Source organism: Anser cygnoides, chromosome 15 (genome assembly GCF_040182565.1).
Source record: "Anser cygnoides isolate HZ-2024a breed goose chromosome 15, Taihu_goose_T2T_genome, whole genome shotgun sequence".
NCBI lineage: Eukaryota > Metazoa > Chordata > Aves > Anseriformes > Anatidae > Anser > Anser cygnoides.
The window spans coordinates 1,028,183-1,045,739 of NC_089887.1; the positions used below are offsets into that span (position 1 = coordinate 1,028,183).

The 17,557-nt window shown below is 56.4% G+C and overlaps 2 protein-coding genes across 2 annotated transcripts in view; both read right to left on the bottom strand.

The window, feature by feature from the left end:
- CACNG3 (calcium voltage-gated channel auxiliary subunit gamma 3) overlaps nt 1-6,497 on the bottom strand; it is a 29,814-nt gene extending 23,317 nt beyond the window's left edge. Inside the window, exon 1 of the mRNA XM_048066535.2 lies at nt 6,053-6,497. Within this exon, the coding sequence (XP_047922492.2) occupies nt 6,053-6,263 (211 nt within the window). The 5' untranslated portion in view covers nt 6,264-6,497. The remainder of the gene's footprint in view (nt 1-6,052) is intronic.
- Nucleotides 6,498-11,685: 5,188 nt separating this feature from the next.
- Nucleotides 11,686-17,557, bottom strand: part of PRKCB (protein kinase C beta) — a 119,446-nt gene continuing 113,574 nt past the window's right edge. The window contains exon 17 of the mRNA XM_066977446.1: nt 11,686-16,117. Coding sequence (XP_066833547.1) covers nt 15,965-16,117 — 153 coding nt within the window. The 3' untranslated portion in view covers nt 11,686-15,964. The remainder of the gene's footprint in view (nt 16,118-17,557) is intronic.

Below are 17,557 nucleotides of genomic sequence, written 5' to 3' on the forward strand. Positions count from 1 at the left end.
AGTAATTAATGCCTATTCAACACATTCTCCACCAAGCCAAAGTTTAGGGATTCCCCAAGTCAGAGGTGACACCTGGGGCATCACACGCAGATTGCTGACCCCATGCTCGATGCATTTGTCCTGTCCTGTTTTGACCCCAGCGCCACAACTGACCCCAGCGCCGGGTGCGTGTCCTGCCCGTGCTCAGTGCTGTTCTGTGTGGAGAGGCTTTCTGGGGCAGGAGGGAAGGGTGGCTAAGCCTGTGGCATGGCGATTTCCTCAGGTCATCTCAGATGGGTGACTGTGCCCTCCTCACCTTCACCCATCGCTGTAATCTTAGGTGCCTCTGTTATTTAATTTCTATAACACAGTTTAATTTGATGCTTCCTCATCCTCATACTGTGCGGAAGAGGACACTGTCACTCCACCCACCCTCCCCAGCCCTCCCATGCCCTTACACTGTCCCGTCTCCCCGTCCATCTCCTCCAGCCCATGCCGATGCTCCCCGACCCGCGCGGTCCCTCCTCGCACCGCTGGCTTTCCCGGCTCCGCATGCATTGCCTGCACAGGGCGGAGCAGAGAGGACACACGCTCACTGGGGCTGCCCCTGCGGTGACACGGAGCTGCCACGTGCCCAGGATGCCGGCATGGCTGAGCAAAAAGCGCTTGGAGCTGCACCGGAGACGCCAGCACCAGCGCTGCTGGCAGCGCAGCGGAGCCGGACCGCGAGCGCCACGGAGAAGTGTTAGATTGCAGGACGGGTTGTTGATGAGAATCTATTACAGACACCAACCAGACAGAGGAACAGGATGAGCAGCTCCTTAAATACCCACCTATAATGAGTAGTGAGAAAAAGCGCTCTATCATGGATGATTGCAATCTCAGGGACATTTGCTTGGCGCTTTTAAAAATTAAAGATAATAACTTTCTAACAGAAACAATATTGCTGTCACCTTGGGGAAATTCTCTGCTTGGCCTCATTCAGAGGGACTGAGAGGAGCTGGAAGCAGGCAAAGAGCTGGTGGCCGTCCAGGCGCAGCTGCTTGCAGCCCAATTTAACGCCTTCGCGGCGAACCAGCTCAGCTCAGCAGAGCCAAAAGCAAACACGGGCACAACTGACTGCGGGAAAAATGTCAACACAGAGCCACGCCTGTGGCTTGGGAGCTATGGCAGGATGCCTCCCTGACACCCCAAGCTTCTGCCAGACCTGCCGAGGAGAGGAACTCAACATTGCAATTAAACAATCAAAAATCAGGACTTCTGATATTGGTAGAAGCCACTGGGATCAGTTAAAACAAATCTGCAACCAAAAGCTTTAATCAAAACAAGGAGGACTCTTTAGATGTGTTAGAAGAAAGGAGCCTCACCACTGGTGTAAATTCAGTACTAGATGAGGCCGGTACAACACTCAGTCACGAAGCAGAAGTGACACAATTATTTATTCATCGCATACTTCTGTCCTGTACCTGGAGACAAATAGGCTCCCGTATCCCATCGGGGATTAGGGAGGATGCTAAACAGGCTAGTGAGTGTAAACATGAAATCGGTAGGACCAAAGAACTTTGTCCCAAGAGCATTAGTAGAACAGCCTAAGGTCTTAAACAATAGATCTAAAATGGATTTTAATAAATCTTGGCATTTTGGTGAATTTCTGGAAGACGGGAAAAGCTAGTAAATGTTTAATTAGACTGCGCTGGTCGTCACAAGGGATGGCAATGGTAGGAAGCGGATTGCTCAGTGTCAGCTCTGGGTTAGTGCACGGAGGCAGGAGCAGGGAGGAGCCAGGGGATGTGATAAATGGCTAACAGCCTCATGGAAAATAGATCCATCAAACATCATACATTTTTCTTGTTACGGTTACCAATTTAGTTGATAAAGGAAGCCATTATCATAATACATTTAGAGCTCCACAAGCTATTTGATTTAGCTCTCCTGAAAAAGTAAAAGAATAGCATTATGCAGAATCAACAGCACCTTACTAAAGGGACTGGCAAGCAGACTGCAGAGATTATAAATTGTTTTCCAGTGGGATATTTGTACGTGGGATCTGTTACTAGAACAGTGTTGAGCTATAACAATGTCTTTATTAATGATAACATGAATTAATTGTGGATAAAAGGTGCAAATGGCGAAGGAATGCCTGACTGGAGTACCAATGAATGATGGAGGTGGGCCAGGTGCATGGGGCAATCTGGCAGCTCTGTACGGTGGGCTTATTTAGCAAGGGCTATTTTTATACAGCCTAGTCCAAGGCTTTCCGTTTAGGAGAACAAGTTGTAGTTCCAGTGTTGGAGATGACGTCCTGACAGGCAGCAGCACGGAAAGGACTTGGGGTGGTGCTGGATAACCACCAGCATGAGCTCCAGGGAGATGCTGGAGCTAAACGGGATGAAGATGTACCCACCGGTGTACCACTATTAAGAACAGGCAGAAATAAGGATAAATGGCTTGTGTGGCTAAGCGAGGCTTAAATATCACAGATTAATCTTTATGTTCAAAGAAAGTTAGGAAAATTAGTAGGAGTTACACAGAAGAGAAGGCAGAGCAGGAAGCTGTGAGCCTTGCCAGAGGGGAGCAGGAGCGAAGCTCGTTTGTTCCCAGCACCGAGCCGGTGCCGCGGCTGCCCAGGGGCTGGGACGCAGGAGCAGGGGGGGACTCGCTCGAGGTGACGGCACTCTGGGAACGGCTCTGGGGTGTGCAGGTCCCAGCCCTGCCTCTGCCGTCCACTCACAGCACCTGCAATAATATTTAAAACCTAGACAGGTTCCACAAAAAACAAACAAACAAACAAACAAAAAAAAAAAACAGGAAAAGTTCTCTGAGGTCAGCAGAGGGAATGAACCACTGGCACACACCGTGCTCCTGCTGCTGCGGGGAGCGGGGACGGCCCAGGCCTGAGGCACAGCGCGGCTCAGGAACGGCCCCGCAGACACGTCCTCTAAAACTGCCCCAAGCCCCCGTCAAGGGGGCCAAAGCACGGATGGGCTGGCAGGACAGGAGGACAGACAGGACAGAAGGATGCCGGAGTATCCACCGGGAGGCAGCTGAGCAGCGCTCGTGGTTCTCCAGAAATGACAGAGCACTTTATTCCTGCCAGTTCTGACGGAGGAGGAAAGAGAAAGCACCACATCATCTTCAAAACCCCGCATTTCACACAGCCCCGGCCGGATCCTCCCGCTGCCTCTGCCTGTTCCATGCCCACATGGTGCCGTGGAGCCAGTCCCAAGCTGCACCGTGCAGCAGGGAGCCCGAGGAAGCTCCCAGTGTTTAATGATGCTGAATTTAATTAAGTTTGATGAAAACCAAAGTTCTTTTATTTGCCTAAAACAACACAAGCCTAAACAGCAATTTCTCAACTTCAGCATCCCCAAAGTTCGGCATAGCTCCCTACCTTCTGTGCCAAAAAGGAAGCCAAAGAAAACGGTGTGTGACAGAGCCACAGGGCACCAGCAACCTGCCTCTGTCTCGTTTGGGTGGGAAGTACAATAAGGTAGCTGCGAAGTATTTGCCTATCAGAAAAGTGATCGTTACAACCCAAACACTGCAATTTAAAACAAAGGCTGTCCTAGCACAGCCGTCTGTGAACACCTGCCTTGACTCCAGGTACCAAGTCAATCACCAATTTGTGTTTTCCAGCGTGGGTGTCTCTACAGAGGTCTGCTGCGGCTTCATTCATATCCGCTTTTGCCCATGGGCTTTGTAGGGCCACGTGATGCGAGGTGCTCCCACGCAGGCACTGCGTGTGTGACTGACATGTATTTAAAGAGCAGCTGCCACGTAGCGAGCACCCAACGCTCGCTTTGGTCATTTTAATAATCTGCTCTCAACACTCAGCCAGACGAGGGAACGGAGCTCTCCATCTAATTCCTTCGTCGCAGCACACGTTAAACCCCTGTTGGGGGTGGAAATCTCAAGGCCCAGGCGCTTCCCAAAGAGCAGAGGCTCTGCTCAGAGCTCAAAGCAGCCTGCACGCTGGGAGAATGGGCCCTCTCCACCGACCAGAGTCACTCCCAGCTCGGGATGATGGAGTGCAACGCTCCCGGTTCTCCAGCCAGATACAAGCAGCACGCAGCAATCCGGGGCCCAGCCAGCAGCAGGCCCACGACCTGCTGCCCTGAGGACCCCTGGCGTGCGCCCCATGCAGATCCCGCTCCCCATGGCAGGGCGAGCGGCTGCAGGAACGGCCCTTGCTGGGGGAGCCCGGCCCTGCGGGGAGGGTGGCTGCCCCAGCACCGCCTCGGCTCACAGCCCGAGGCATGCGGCCACTTTCCAGCAACACCTGGGGGGTGGCGAGTGGCACTGCGTGGCCCCAGCACCAGGGTAGGTGGCCTCACACGCTCCGCTGAGCACGGGGTGGTGTGGGGTGGTGGTGGGGTGGTGCCGGGTGGGACCCCTCTGCCCAGATCTCGACTGGGCGCCCCCACTGCCCGCCCGCACTCTGCAGCCACACGCAAGGGATGCCAGAGCCTGTGCCCATGCGCAGCACCAGCACGGCCCTGTGCAGAGCTCTGCACCCGCTCCTGCCCGGCCCACAAGGGACAGCCAGCAGCGGGCAGGGATGAGCCCCGCAGTGGGTGCGTCCCCGCTGCTCCCTGCCCTGTGCCCGGGCTTGGGGCACTGACCTGTGATTCAGCTCCAAGCTCCGGCACGGCACCGTTAAGCCCTTTCCTGAGCATGCTGTGCCCAAGAGACCAGGGTTGCACCAGCTTCTTCCAAAGCAGTGATTTATGGCAGTGAGGGAAACATAAAGCATCCACTGAAAAAAACCCACAGCCAGCAAAAATACGAATTTTAGAAATTACTCATGCCTCCAGTGATCCCATCTCTCACAGCCCTGTCTGCTGCCTCCTCTGTTCCCTCAGCCTGAGAAGGGAGACAGATTATCTCCAATTATTTATTATGGAATTAGAGCATGATCCAAAACCTCCTTGAATCAATAAGAAAGCCCCGATTGACTTCACCGGGTCTAGGATTGAGCACCAGGAACAGGCAGGAGATTTCTGCATCTGGGGCCGTGACTCACCGAGAACTTTCCGATGTGGCAGGCGCAGCTCAGCTGCCACGGCTCGCTGGCCCCCGCCGTCAGGCGCTGCTCCGGGGCGGGGGAGCCTGACACCACCAGGGCCACAGCTCCCCGTTAGCTTGCAGGCCACCAACTGCTGCCATTGATGTTAGAACTTAACGCCCAGGGTGATTCCATCGGCCATTTTTTGCTGCACAGGTACCAGCACCCAGGCTCCACTCAGGCTCGCGGTTAAGCCCTGCCTGCTGTTGCTCGTGTAAATCTCAGCCAGGAACTTTGGGCTGCAACCGCCCCCCAAGCAGGGGTCTGTGCTGCAGGACCACCGCAGCAGCCTCTCCAGCGGGGTGCTGCTGCAGCAGGGCCAAGGCAGCGGGGCGAAGCTGCGAGGGCGGGCAGGTGGGAGCCCGGCCGTGGGGCAGCCGTGGCGGAGCAGCCTGGCCGTGGGGCAGCCCAGGCGGGGCGTGGGGCGCAGTCCCCGAGGGACGGAGGGAGAAGCGGCGGTGGGGCGGCAGCAGGACGCCTTGCCCCGCTCTGCTGCTCCGAGGGGAAGGGCTGGCACGTCGCTGGGGCCGGGCTGCAGGACCGCCGGCTGCACCCGGTGCCTGCAGAGCCCTCGCTGGGGACCGGCTGCGGGGACGTGCTCGCCGACCGACCCGCGCCAAGGCGAGCCCCGGGGCCCGGAGCGGGACCTGTGGCCGCTCAGCCCGAGGCGCGCCGCGCTGACAGCGGGCACCCGCACCCGCACCCGCACCGCGCCGCTCGGGGCAGGCACCGCGGCTGCCCGCAGCCAGCCCCGCTCCCCGCCGCCCCCGGCACCCCGCGTCCTGCGTGTGCGGGAGCCACCGAGAAAGTTTCCCCCCGGCCGCGCCGGGCCCCCCCCGTGCCCCTCCTGCGTGGGCAGGGGCCGGCGGCCGGGGGAGCTCCGCCCGGGGGGCGCGGGGCCCGGCGCTGGGGGTCCCGGGGCGCCCCCGCCCTCCCCCGAACTTCTGGGCTGGGCAGGGCCCCGGCGAGCGGCCGGGGGCGGCGGGGCGGCCGGCGGGCGGTCGGTACCTTCCAGGCAGCACGTCCTCCAGAGCCCCGAGTGGGTCATCACCTCCTCGTTCTTGCGGCTCGTGTCGTTGTCGCCGGTGGACTTAGTCCTGCACACGCCGCGCGAGTAGAGCCAGTAGTCGGTGCCCACGGCGATGGTCATCAGGCTGAAGGCTGCGAAGGCTCCCACCGTGGTGATGAGCATCTGGACGCCTCTGTCACACATCCTCATGCTGCTTCATCCTACGGCGGCGGCTCGCAGGGGAAGGGCCGGCGCCGCCGCCCGCCGCCGCGCTCCGCGCTCGGCGCCTCATGCCCCCGCGGCCCGCGGCGAGCCGGGGCCCCGCGGCGGCGCTGCTCGGGGCCGCCGAGCCCCCGGGCGCCCGGCCGGCATGGCCCGGGCGGAGCGGGGCGCGGAGCGGGGCGCGGAGCGGAGCGGCTCCGCCGTGCGCCCGCGGCCGGCAGCGCGGCGCCTCTCCCGGCGCCTCCCCCGCGCCGCCCGGCCAAGGCATCCGCGGGGGGCGGCGGGGGCGGGGGGCAGCGGAGGGAGGGCGGGCCGCGGGGGGGCCGCGCCGCCGGGAAACCGCCGCCCGGGGGGGGCCGGCACCGGGCGGGGACCGGGCGGGGACTGCCCCGGGGCGGGCGGGAGGGGGGCCGGCGCCGGGCGGGGCAGCCCCCGCCCCCCTCACCCCCCTACACCCCCCGGTGCCACCCCCCGGCGTCACCCCCCCGCCGCCACCCCCGGCCCGGGCAGCCCGGCTCCGCGGTCCCCGCCGCCCCCCGCTTCTCCCCTCCGCGCTGGGAGCTCCGCGGGAGGCTGCAGGGGCTGGGGGCCGCACGGCCCCGCTGCGCCCGCACCCGTCGGGGGCCCCGCCGCGGGCGCCCCGGGGTGCCCCGGCCCGAGGCCGGTTCCCAGCGCCGGGCCGGGCCGTGGCGGGGGCGGCCCGGAGCGGGGACCGTGAGCAGGCACATCCCGGGGGGCCCCACACCGCTTCTGCTAAACCCTCTGGCTCGCCGCTAGCTCCGCATCGCTCTCAAACGATTTTGCAGGCAGTTGGATGAGCTTATGACTCATGCGACCTTTCAAATAAGCCCTATAACATATCCACCTCTTGAATTAAAACTCTTTTAAGGGCTGCGGGTGAGACAGGAAAGCGTATGATTTACCTGATAGTGTGCACTCCTACGGCTCTCATTTGTATGCACTTACTTGTAAATACTAGTTATTTACTCTCAAAACGCAAACAGAAAATTATGAAGGTTACCAAAAATGAGGTACTGAGAAATTAAGTAGTGTGGAAATTAAGTACCCTTCTCAACATTAAATTACCTCCTTTGTGTGTACTCATTAGGTAGGGCATTTTAATTACAACGCCACACTATTTCTCCCCAGCGCATGTAGCGCACGGGCTGTGCTGACTGCCCGGCTTCATTCTCCATTCCGCCATGAGCCCTCTGCCCTGCTCGCTGCCTTTGCTGACTCTGAAGGCCATCGCTCCAGCAGCTTGTGCTTTTCCAGCATTTCTGTCTGGAGAGCAGCAGTCCTCAGCGGGATGGGAGGATGGACATCGATCTCTGAAGAGGAGGAGGAGGAGGACAGGCACTTAGGGATCATGGCCAGAAGCATCCACCCAAGCTGAATCACAGAATTTTCTCCCGTGCTGCTTTTTTTTTTTTTTTTTTTTTTTTTGAGGAGGGGTTAGAGTAGTTGCCCGGATCTGCGACTGGCACTGGCAGCAGCACGCGGTGGTCACAGGCCACACCTTGGTGACACCAAGATGAGCCCCGTGCGTGATGGCACCTGGAGGCTTGTTTTGAGGGCTCCGAGGGGTGCCACGCAGGTGGCTTGGGGCAAGGTGCAGCGACAGACCGTGCAGCTCCAGGACACTGCCCCAGTCACACATAGCTCCCCCGTCCCCCCCCGGTCCCACCGCCCACCCCCAGCCCTGCGGTGCGTGGGGCAGAGCCTGGCAGCAGCAGCCTCCCGGGCCCCCGTCCTGCGCAGAGGCAGGCGTCCCAGGGAGGAGGCAGCAAAGATATCTCACACCTACAGCGAAGGGGCTGCAAATTGCATTCTGAGTGGGGGATTTTGCAGCCTTAATTGTGTTATTTTAACATCGTGTGTGTAGGTGTGTGCAGAGTGCACATGTACCGTTTCCTAGGCTTTTAACAAAGCAAGCTCAAACAGAACCAAAGTCCACACCTCGGATCTTGGTGGCCCCTGGACGGGTTGGTGGCAGGGACACCCCTGCACCCCTCCCACCGCTCATTGCATGGAGAAGCCAGTCCCAGGAGTGATCCTGGAGCTCTGCCCAGAGCAGCCACATGTGGGGACAAGGGGACAAGCAAGGGGTTCACTGAGATGTGCAGTCAACAAGAATTTGGGGACCTTGCCAACTCAACTTGCATCTCCAGCTCTGTGTGCTCCAGCAGCACAGCCCGGTGCCCTGCCCTGCGCAGCCTTGGCTCCTCGGGCTCCAGCTCCTGTCACCCCTTGCTGGTCAATGACGTGTCCATCACCAGATACCTGCTCATGGACCTGCACCCTTCTGAGCTGGGCAAAGTAGAAACAACAGAAATCAGACCCTGCTGCAAAAACTTGACAACTTGTGCAAAAACAACAACAACAACAACAAAACACAACAAACCAGAAAACAACAACAAAAAAAAACAATCTGTCCTTGCAGACAGAAATGTCCTAAACCAAGATCTGTTAGGCTTTGTCCTTCCAAATCCAGCAATGAAAGCTCTGGTGCTTTTACATTGGCAAAGTGACAGAAAGTAGGTAGTCAGAAATAATCCCTAGCTGGATTAGTTTTTTTTTTCCTTGAAGGAAGAGAGATGCTGATACAAGGCGAGTTTAGGTCATTAGCAATGCAGCAAGATGCCGAGCTCCAGCCTCATCTGGTCTTCACTTCATTTCCCTGCTCCTGGGGGCTGCAAGGGGATAAGGACTCCGGAGCCTTTGGCACATGAGTTCATCCTTCCCCACTCCTACGAGTGGATTATTTATATCCGCACGTGCTTTGGAAACGCTGGTTGCTATCTACTTGCTCTAGAAGGAATCCAGCGGTGAGGCTGGCGTGTCCTTACACGACGTGCAGCTGCGTTCGGGGCGTTTCTCCGGGCTGTGACCCCGGTGAGCAATGCCCTGTGCCTGCCCTGCCCTGAGACTCACAGCAGTCGTGTCCGTGGTGCTGCAGCAGGCAGCAGCTCCCCACAAAGAACCGAGGTGCTGCAGGCGGGTGGCCACGCAGCACCCACATCTCACCCCGTGAGACAGGGGCAGGGCCGGGGGCAGGGGGCTGCCACCCGCTGCACAGGCACCCATGGCAAGCCCGAGCCCACTGCCCGCACCCGAGCTGGCTCCCTCAGTGCGAGCCTATGCGGCTGCCTACCAGCTCTGCAGCTCCCTGCTGGGCTTCCTACGGTTTAGTAGCAATAAAAATAGCAGGGAAGAGAAACAGAAATCCACTCTTGTTAAGCCTCCTTATCATGGGAACATGCAAAGGCTACGCAGGAGTGGCCATGCATGGGGAAACAAACAGCATCCAGACTCTCGGGAGAGCTGGGTGAATGTGCTGGCAGCTGCTGCATGCTAAAGCCCACGTTACTTTGCCCACACTTCTGCTTGTGCATGCACTGCCTGCGCACACTGGCATACGCCACAACTGCATCTGCTTTTTCCTCCCGTTCTCATACCTTGGGTACACAAAACAAGTCCAGGACGGGAAAGGGGATGACACGGGACAGCAAACATCGTGCCAGGGCCCCAGGGTTCCCCAGCTGCTCCGTGCTGGCTCTGAGCGTACAAGCACGGCGCGCAGCTCCACATCTTCCCATCGCAGCAGCCCCGCCAGGGACAGCCCGATCCCATCCTGCGGGAGGGAAGCCGAGGGAATCCCATTCCCAAGGTCGCAGGAAGACCAGGCTCTGCACGAAGCATGAATGCAACTGGATGGGTTGAAAGGAGGAAGATTATCAAAGGGATTCTGTAAGGCAACTGTATGACAGAAGTAATAAAAGAACAAATAGCAGTAGATTAAGAGATATTTTGTAGTCTGAGTCCAGCTGGGCCGGGCTGAGCCCCCATAAAAGCTTTGCTGCTGCTCCAACCCACCACAATTTAATTGATTTGATTTAAATTCTTTGAAGAAGAAGAGGATAACGAATAATGAGGCAAACAGGATTGTAATGCAAATGAAAGAGATGAAAGATGGCTTCAGGGAGACGGCTCTTGAAGGTCAGAGTCTAACGCAAAGCTGCTTCTGGTCACTCATTCAAACATTAATGAGGCTGTGTTCCTCCTGATGCCTTTGATGGATGGAGAGATGGCTCAGGAGGCATTTGCTGTGCTAATGTCTAGCCATTATTATCCCTGCTCCAAGCAGACCACCCCCTTGCCGCGGTGGGGAGAATTTTACCTGGCAAGTTGTAGGGACTGAGGTTTTTGCTGCCCATATTACAGCGGGTAAGCAGACTTCTTAATCGGGTTTTTCCAGATACTCCAATGGAGACTCTAACTTCAGAATTAATTAACTTCACTATCAAAAGCTGAGTCATTTGTCACAATGGTTTTGTCATTAGCTCCCATAATTAAGGAAAGTGTCACAAAACCAAATGTTTCACTTGCAGAAGCCAGAACAACTGAAGCTCAGAAGCATTTCCGAAATGCTGGGACTGGGCACGTCAGTGCTGACCACTGAACCGGAGGGGGGCTCGACTGGACCCACCGAGACCACGCACTGGGGCTGCTGGACACCACCGCAGCCCCGCTGACCGCCCTGCCCTGCCCGACCGCTGCACCAGCCCCGCAGCCAGGGGACGGGATGATGGTGATGGTGGAGCTGGAAGCAGGGGCTGTGCTTGGAGCCAGCAGCAGAGAGGGACTCACAGGTCCAAGGGGAGATGGGCCCGCGGGCACAAGGGCAGCCTGGGGTCAGCACAGAGCAGCAGGGTGCTGACACCTCTGCGGGCACCAGCTCCCGGTACAACCCCAGCAAAACAGGGGCCATCTGGGAGGGCTCTGCTGGCCCCGCGTGTCAGCAAGACTCCTGGTTATCTGGAACAGGGGGGAACTGCTGGCTTCCACATCAGCTCCATTGTGCCCCTGTTTAGGTACGCTCCCTCCCCAGCACCTCTGCAGCCCGGACCTCAGGTGCAGTCCTCTGCCCGCAGCCAAGCGGCAAAGTGCCTGCAGAGGGTCTGCCAGGGCACATCCTGCCTGCCTCCCCGAGCCCACTGCGTGGTGCATGGTGACTGGGAACAAGTGTTCACGGGCTGGTTGGCAGAGCATCTGCCGTAACCCACCTTATTTAGCAAGTGACCGAAGAGCCAAACAACCAGCGCCTTCCCTTCCCCTTGGTCTAAGCGTGTCTTTAGGTACCCGCAGCCGAAGGTTTCCAGGCCTGGATCGCACTCCTGTATATCTGGTGATGCACTCCAGCCACAAGGATACGCACCTTCTGCACAGAAAAGCTGAACATTTCAGCTTTTGCTCAGCTGGGCCCCTCGGGGTGGCTGCCCCAGAGGCAGCTGCCCACCCGCAGGGTCCTGTGGTGTTCCTGCTGGCCCTCCCCACGCCCACCAGAGTCCTGCAGGCAAAGGAAGCCAAGCTCTCACAGTTTCTTTAAAATTATATATTTTATTTTATTTTTTTCATACATGCAGCAAATAGAATAAAGAGTATATGCCCATCTAAAAGGAGGTCTTTATGAGAATCTTTTGACAAACACAGAGCAGGTAGTCTAGGATGTAGAAAATTCATCAAATACTTGCAGGTGAAATCAAATTCACAAACACAAACTGTTCAACAATAAACATTTTTTTTCTTTTTTTTTTTTCTTTTTTCCTTGTTTTAATTGCCAGTTTGAACGTGATCAGAAATAAACAGCTTGGATGACACTTCCATGCATGGAGCAAGATGCTTGTTGCTTCTTTTGCTGTTGCAGGCTCAATGGCTCACCTGCGACTGCGAAAGCAGACAAGCTGCAGCACTTGTGTGGGTGAGCTCCCCACTCCAGATGTAAGCCCTACCAGTTGAACAGCTATATCCTTGCACTCTCTGCTAGAAATCACAATTTCTATTAGAGATCCTGGGACTAAATGACCAGAACATATCTGCTGCCTAGAACCTGCTCTCACCATCCCATCTCTGAGACCACCCATGGGGGTCTGCCACCATGCAAACTTGCATTTATTTCTTACTTGGATTGAAAGGGTCAGTAACTCATTTGGTGATGGCTCTCTTATCTAGAGAAGACGACTGCTCTGATGTCTGGCCAGAGGGGACCACAGCGGTGGCAGCAGGGCCCCTGTGCCCCCTGTAAGCAGCATCCCAGCGGCACAGTCGCTGAGCAGGGGGTGGCCGGGGAGCCGCTGCGCTGGGGCTACGCTGCTGTGCTGCCAGTCCTGGCCCAGACGTGCACTGAGCTCACACAGGCTGTGCAGTGCCTGCCTCGGGACGGCTGGCATTGCCTCCAGCCCCATGCAGCTGCCCGGCAGCCCTCAGAGCAGATTAGGATTTGCAGCTGACCCTGCTCTGCCTGCGGTCTCCCAGCCCCCCAGAGCCCGCTGCAGAGACCGCCAGGACCAGGCGCTTTCTGGCCGAGACCCAGCCCCGCTTTTCCCCCATCCCTGCTGCCCTGCTCCGTTCCCGTCACTCCCACTGTCCCCGAGGGCCATGCGAGCACCCAGCAGCCTCCCCCTGCTCCCACCTCGAGCTGCAGCAGGACAGGACCAAAGCCACAGCCCTCTCACCTTTCCTTCGGTAACACTCCCAGGAGGAAGGTCAGGGCACGCCGGGGAGGTGCAGGCACTGAGCAGCCCGCACATCCCAGCGGGCAGGAGTGGGAATCTGCCCCTGCCCCAAGGAGTCCTGGCCTATTCCTCATCGGTGCTGGAAAAAACAGCCCTGGGGACGGATTCATCCCTGCACCACGCTGAGACCTCCCGAGGCACCTGCACCCCACTTACCTGCGGTGTCCAGGTGCCACCAGCCCTGGTGGAGGTCGGGACCTGCTGTCCTTGTCCCCGGCTGGCAGGGGGTGGCCACAAGTGCCTCATGTCTCCTCCGGTCTCCTCCTCCTGCACCTGGGGCCCGGAGGTGCGGAGCTCAGGGTCCCACCGCCAGACCCCTGCCAGTCCCACCGCAGCCCTGTGGGGACGTGGGGCTTGCCCCTAATGCCCTGTGCCATGCAGGCAGGGCCATGGGGTACCACAGCCCCAGGCTTTCTCTCTTGCCTGTAGCTGCAGGCTGAGATGCCTCCCCTGTCCCCGTGAGCACCCTTCTCCTGCCCCACCAGTGGCACAAGCACACTGTCCCCTTGTCCCCCTGCCGCTGCAGCGCTGTCACACAGCTGGGGTGCACTGCAGCTGCCTGCCAGCACTGCCCAGTAACGTCTTACTGGGCTTCAGCCACGCGTCAGAGCCCCCAGTGACTAACAGAGCCTCCTGAGCCGCTCAGATCTGAGCATCTTCCTGAAGCACTGCTTTCCTCATCCAACAGTAAAGATTAAATCATCAAATTACGGCAAACAGTGAGTCAACCACTGTCACTCTGCCCTTCCTTGGAGGAGTTTGTATAAATCCCAGCATCTGTGCAGGGCCAGGCACATTCCATTTTACATTTCTGCACAGAAGAAACAGGTAATCTGGAAATAAACCTCAAACCAAGAGCACTGAAAGTAGCAGAATGGGCAACATCAGAAATGCTCACACCCTGCAGACTTCCCTGGGCTTCGGACCTTGCCTTCGCTAAGCTCTCCCTGGGGCACAGACTGTACTGTGAGGACCCCGAAGATGCACACAGACCCAACGCGTGCCACCGCAGCTGCCCCGCGGCGGAGCTGGGCCACCCGTGGGCAGGACGCCTTCCCGGCACAGCCCCGCACCTAAGCAAAGCCTGCTCCATGCAGAAGTGTCACTCCAACACACACACGAGTCCCAGACAAAAAAGACGCAACTCCCTCTACAGCAGTGCCCGTGGATCGATCCCGTACAGCCGCGGGTGCCCTCCTGGCCCCGGGAGCATCGCAGCACTACAGTACCACAGCAACCCACGGGCGACCGGACCGCGGGAGCGTCTTCGGGTCTGAAGATACAGAAATTAAAAACATTCACCATTTAAGTAATACTAATTCTGCAGCAACAGATTTGAAAGTTACAGTAACATACATGCTCTGAACATCAACTGTGGTCTGCAGAAGATGGCGAGACGTCTTCTGAGACGTGTGCCGGGGTTATGGGAACTCTCATCAGAAACTAACTCCGACTTTCCCGGTCTTAGTCTGATGCAAAGTTGCCCACAAGCCCCCTTGTCCATCTGGCACAATTTGCAGTTTTTCTGTGTTTTGTTTTGTTTCCTCAAGCCCAGCTCAGTACCTGAGACCACGGCCACAGCTCACACACCCCGACACGCACAAGGCAGGGCCGGCCTTCAGTTTGGTCACGGGACGAGGAGACCTGCTCGCGGCACCGAGCCAGCAGCTGCGGCACCAGCGTTAGCTTCCAGCAGTCCTTTCACTTAATGAGGCATTGAAAAAAGAATTTCAAAAGGTAGAGTCTGATGTTTATAAAAGACCTACAAACCAGAATTTCCTTGGTAAGATTCCTCATGATTCAGAAAATTCCACCTTCATTTTTTCCCCGTACTCATGAAGTAATGTGTATTTACACTAGAATTGGTCGTATTTCAAAAAACGCACGTGCTTTCTTTGCAAACCAACCGAACTCGTGTGTGCCAGGGGAGGAATGGCAGCAGTGCCACGGGAGCACACGCTCAGCCCTGGTCCTGCTGCGGGCAGCAGCCACCACCCAGCCCCGCTGCCCCACGCACGGCGAGCTTCGCTGCCAAAGCGTCGGCTGCGGTTTCCCCTTGGGAGTCAGGGGTTCTGAAACGATGCAGAAGGTCCTGGATTACTGAATAAAATCCCCAGGAATTTTGGCTGAAATCAGGTAAACCAAGATGCCTGTAAAATCCATGATTTTGAGCCTTTAAGATAACAGCAGAGGGTATAAAGTATAAAAGTTACCTTTATAAATAGCCCTCAGTACAGCCCTTCTGTAGCGGGCATATTTTCAGTTGGTAAATTGTAAACCGAGAATATAAATGTGTTTTGTTTTGGTAGAATATTAATATCCTTTACAGAGCTGTTAAATTTCGACAGTGTCTGTGAAAAAACAGGAGAAAGATTTATGGGAGTGCTGACATAGTATATCAAAACTGCAAACTGTTCCAGATGTTAAAAAAAAAAAATCCCACCTTTCACTTAGAAAAAGATTTGCTCTGATTTACAAGAACCGGAATGAAATTCATTTTGTAGTCTTAATGCCTGAGTAATAGGAAGGGATGTGGTGAAACGCACACGCTTACAGCAGGCTAAGGAGGAAGACAGCTTCAGGGAGCCGGTGTGACTGTATGTACAAGGCATTTAAAAATATAAGTATGTCTACAAGCAGACTTTTCCACACTGATCAAATGTATCCATGTCTCGAACAAAAGGCTCTTCTAAGACACGTTCACAGTCATTGCAAGCTTCAGCACAACGGTTTAAAATATCAACCATGCTTAGCATTCAACGGAAACAATTTGTGAATACCTAAGTTCACCAGAATTTCAGCATCTGATTTCAAAAATTACAAAGACTGTAGCAATTTGGTATATTTCTGTTTAAAAACTCTATTAGCCACCACCAACTACAGTTCCTAGAAGTATTACTGCTTGTTAACTCAAAACCCCGCACATTTCCAGCTAGGGAACCCAAGCTAGCAAGTGTCACACACATACAGAGGCCTCCTAAAACAAGCGGTCGTCGTGTTTTGATGAGGGTATGTATGTATGCACTGCTGATCCCGGAAGACTAGTGTCGGTATTTACAAGGCGAGCTGAAGTTTCTGGCTGCGGGAGCAGGGAGGGCAGCGTCTGCCCCGCGACTACACGTTAATGACAAATTCCGGGTTAGTGTAGGAGAATCCAGCAAACTCGTTCTGGTCCAAGTTCATGATGAAGAGTTTGTCGGTGGGCGTCAGCTCCACAGGCTGCCTGGTGAACTCTTTGTCGAAGTTGGAAGTGTCTCGTTTGTCTTTCTGTCAAACGGAAAGCACAGAGTTAAACCAGGTAACGCGGGGCGCAGGAGCGGGGAGCAGGCTGCGCGACTGGGAGCAGCGCTCCGGGTCCCCTGCACGCGGCCGCAGCCCCTGCGCAACAAAACAACCGGCACCAAGGGCGAGGGCAGCGCGGCGTCTGTCCGGCTCGCTTCTGACACACAACCGGAGAGTGGAGGACAGGAGGGAGCACCCCTGCACCTGGCTCTGAGAGAGAACAGCGGCAGCTCCCGGCATGCAAACCCAGCACTGCACTCACACCCGCAAGGAGGAGCCTGGAGGAAGCAACACGCCTCGAGATGGAAGTAAACGTTCAGTACGATTTCAAAATTTGCACAAAATGATCAGCTGTAAGAGCTCCTTTCACTTTGATTTTTTTAGATTACGTCATGATATGGCATTGATCGACGCAGTGTTTTACTGATTTAATTTAAGGTGAGGATGTGATTTGCTCCAGGGTTGTAGATAGAAAATACACAGCAGTTCAAAACCTCAAAGAATGAAAATTCCACATATGCAACCTTTTATCATTTTAATTTCATAAAAGGAACAACTTTGCAACTACATCCAAGAAAAAAAAAAGAAAAAAAAAAGAAGTCATTGTCTCAGTCAGCACCAAGAACCTACTATTAGCACGTCAATCAGTCCCTCTGCCTAGTGAAGGTGCGTTCTGGCTGCAGGACGTTACCGAGCCTGGGCTGAAGGGGAAACCAAGGCGCTGAAGATCCCACATAAGCACCCAGGATCCTTCATCCGTAAGGGCAGCACACGGAGGGAGGATGCTCCTTGCAGAGCAGCAGCGGCCGGCAGCGTAATGCGGGGCTGTGAAACCGCCGCTGCTCCGTGCTGCTGTTAAAGCAAGTAGGGACAAAGGGCTTTCCAGCAGTGCCTCTACATAGGAGCTTAAATGGGGAGGAAACTCAGTCATTCACAATCCTCTCCCAGTGTTTCTAATTACCAGCAGATCCCTGCGACTTGCTGCAGTGCCCGGCCTCCGCCGGGCACCTGTGCTGGCCCCATGGGCACGCCTGCACCACGACGGTGGCTCCCTTTTGGCTGAAGGCTGGGCTATGGCAAAGGCCAGGCTGATGCAGAGAGGAGCAGGAGCCCCAGGGCTGGGATGCTTCGGGAGCCCCACAGCCAGCGCCCCCTGCGCCAGCAGCTGCCGGGCTGGACAAGTGGCCCTGCAGGTTACAAATTCGGTGCCTCGTAGGAACCTGCAAAACGGTCATTTTTCATCCTCTGCCTTTGAACCGGGACCTCTGCAGTGCCAGGGGAGCCTGGCCTGCCCTCCCCACCACAGCCATCCACCGGCTCTTTACTGATGAAGCATCCAGCGGGCGATATGCTGCCCTCTAACAGCAGCTCCTCTTGTCCCAAACCACGCCGTGGGCTGCAGGTGCCTGCTGGTGGTGGGGCAGA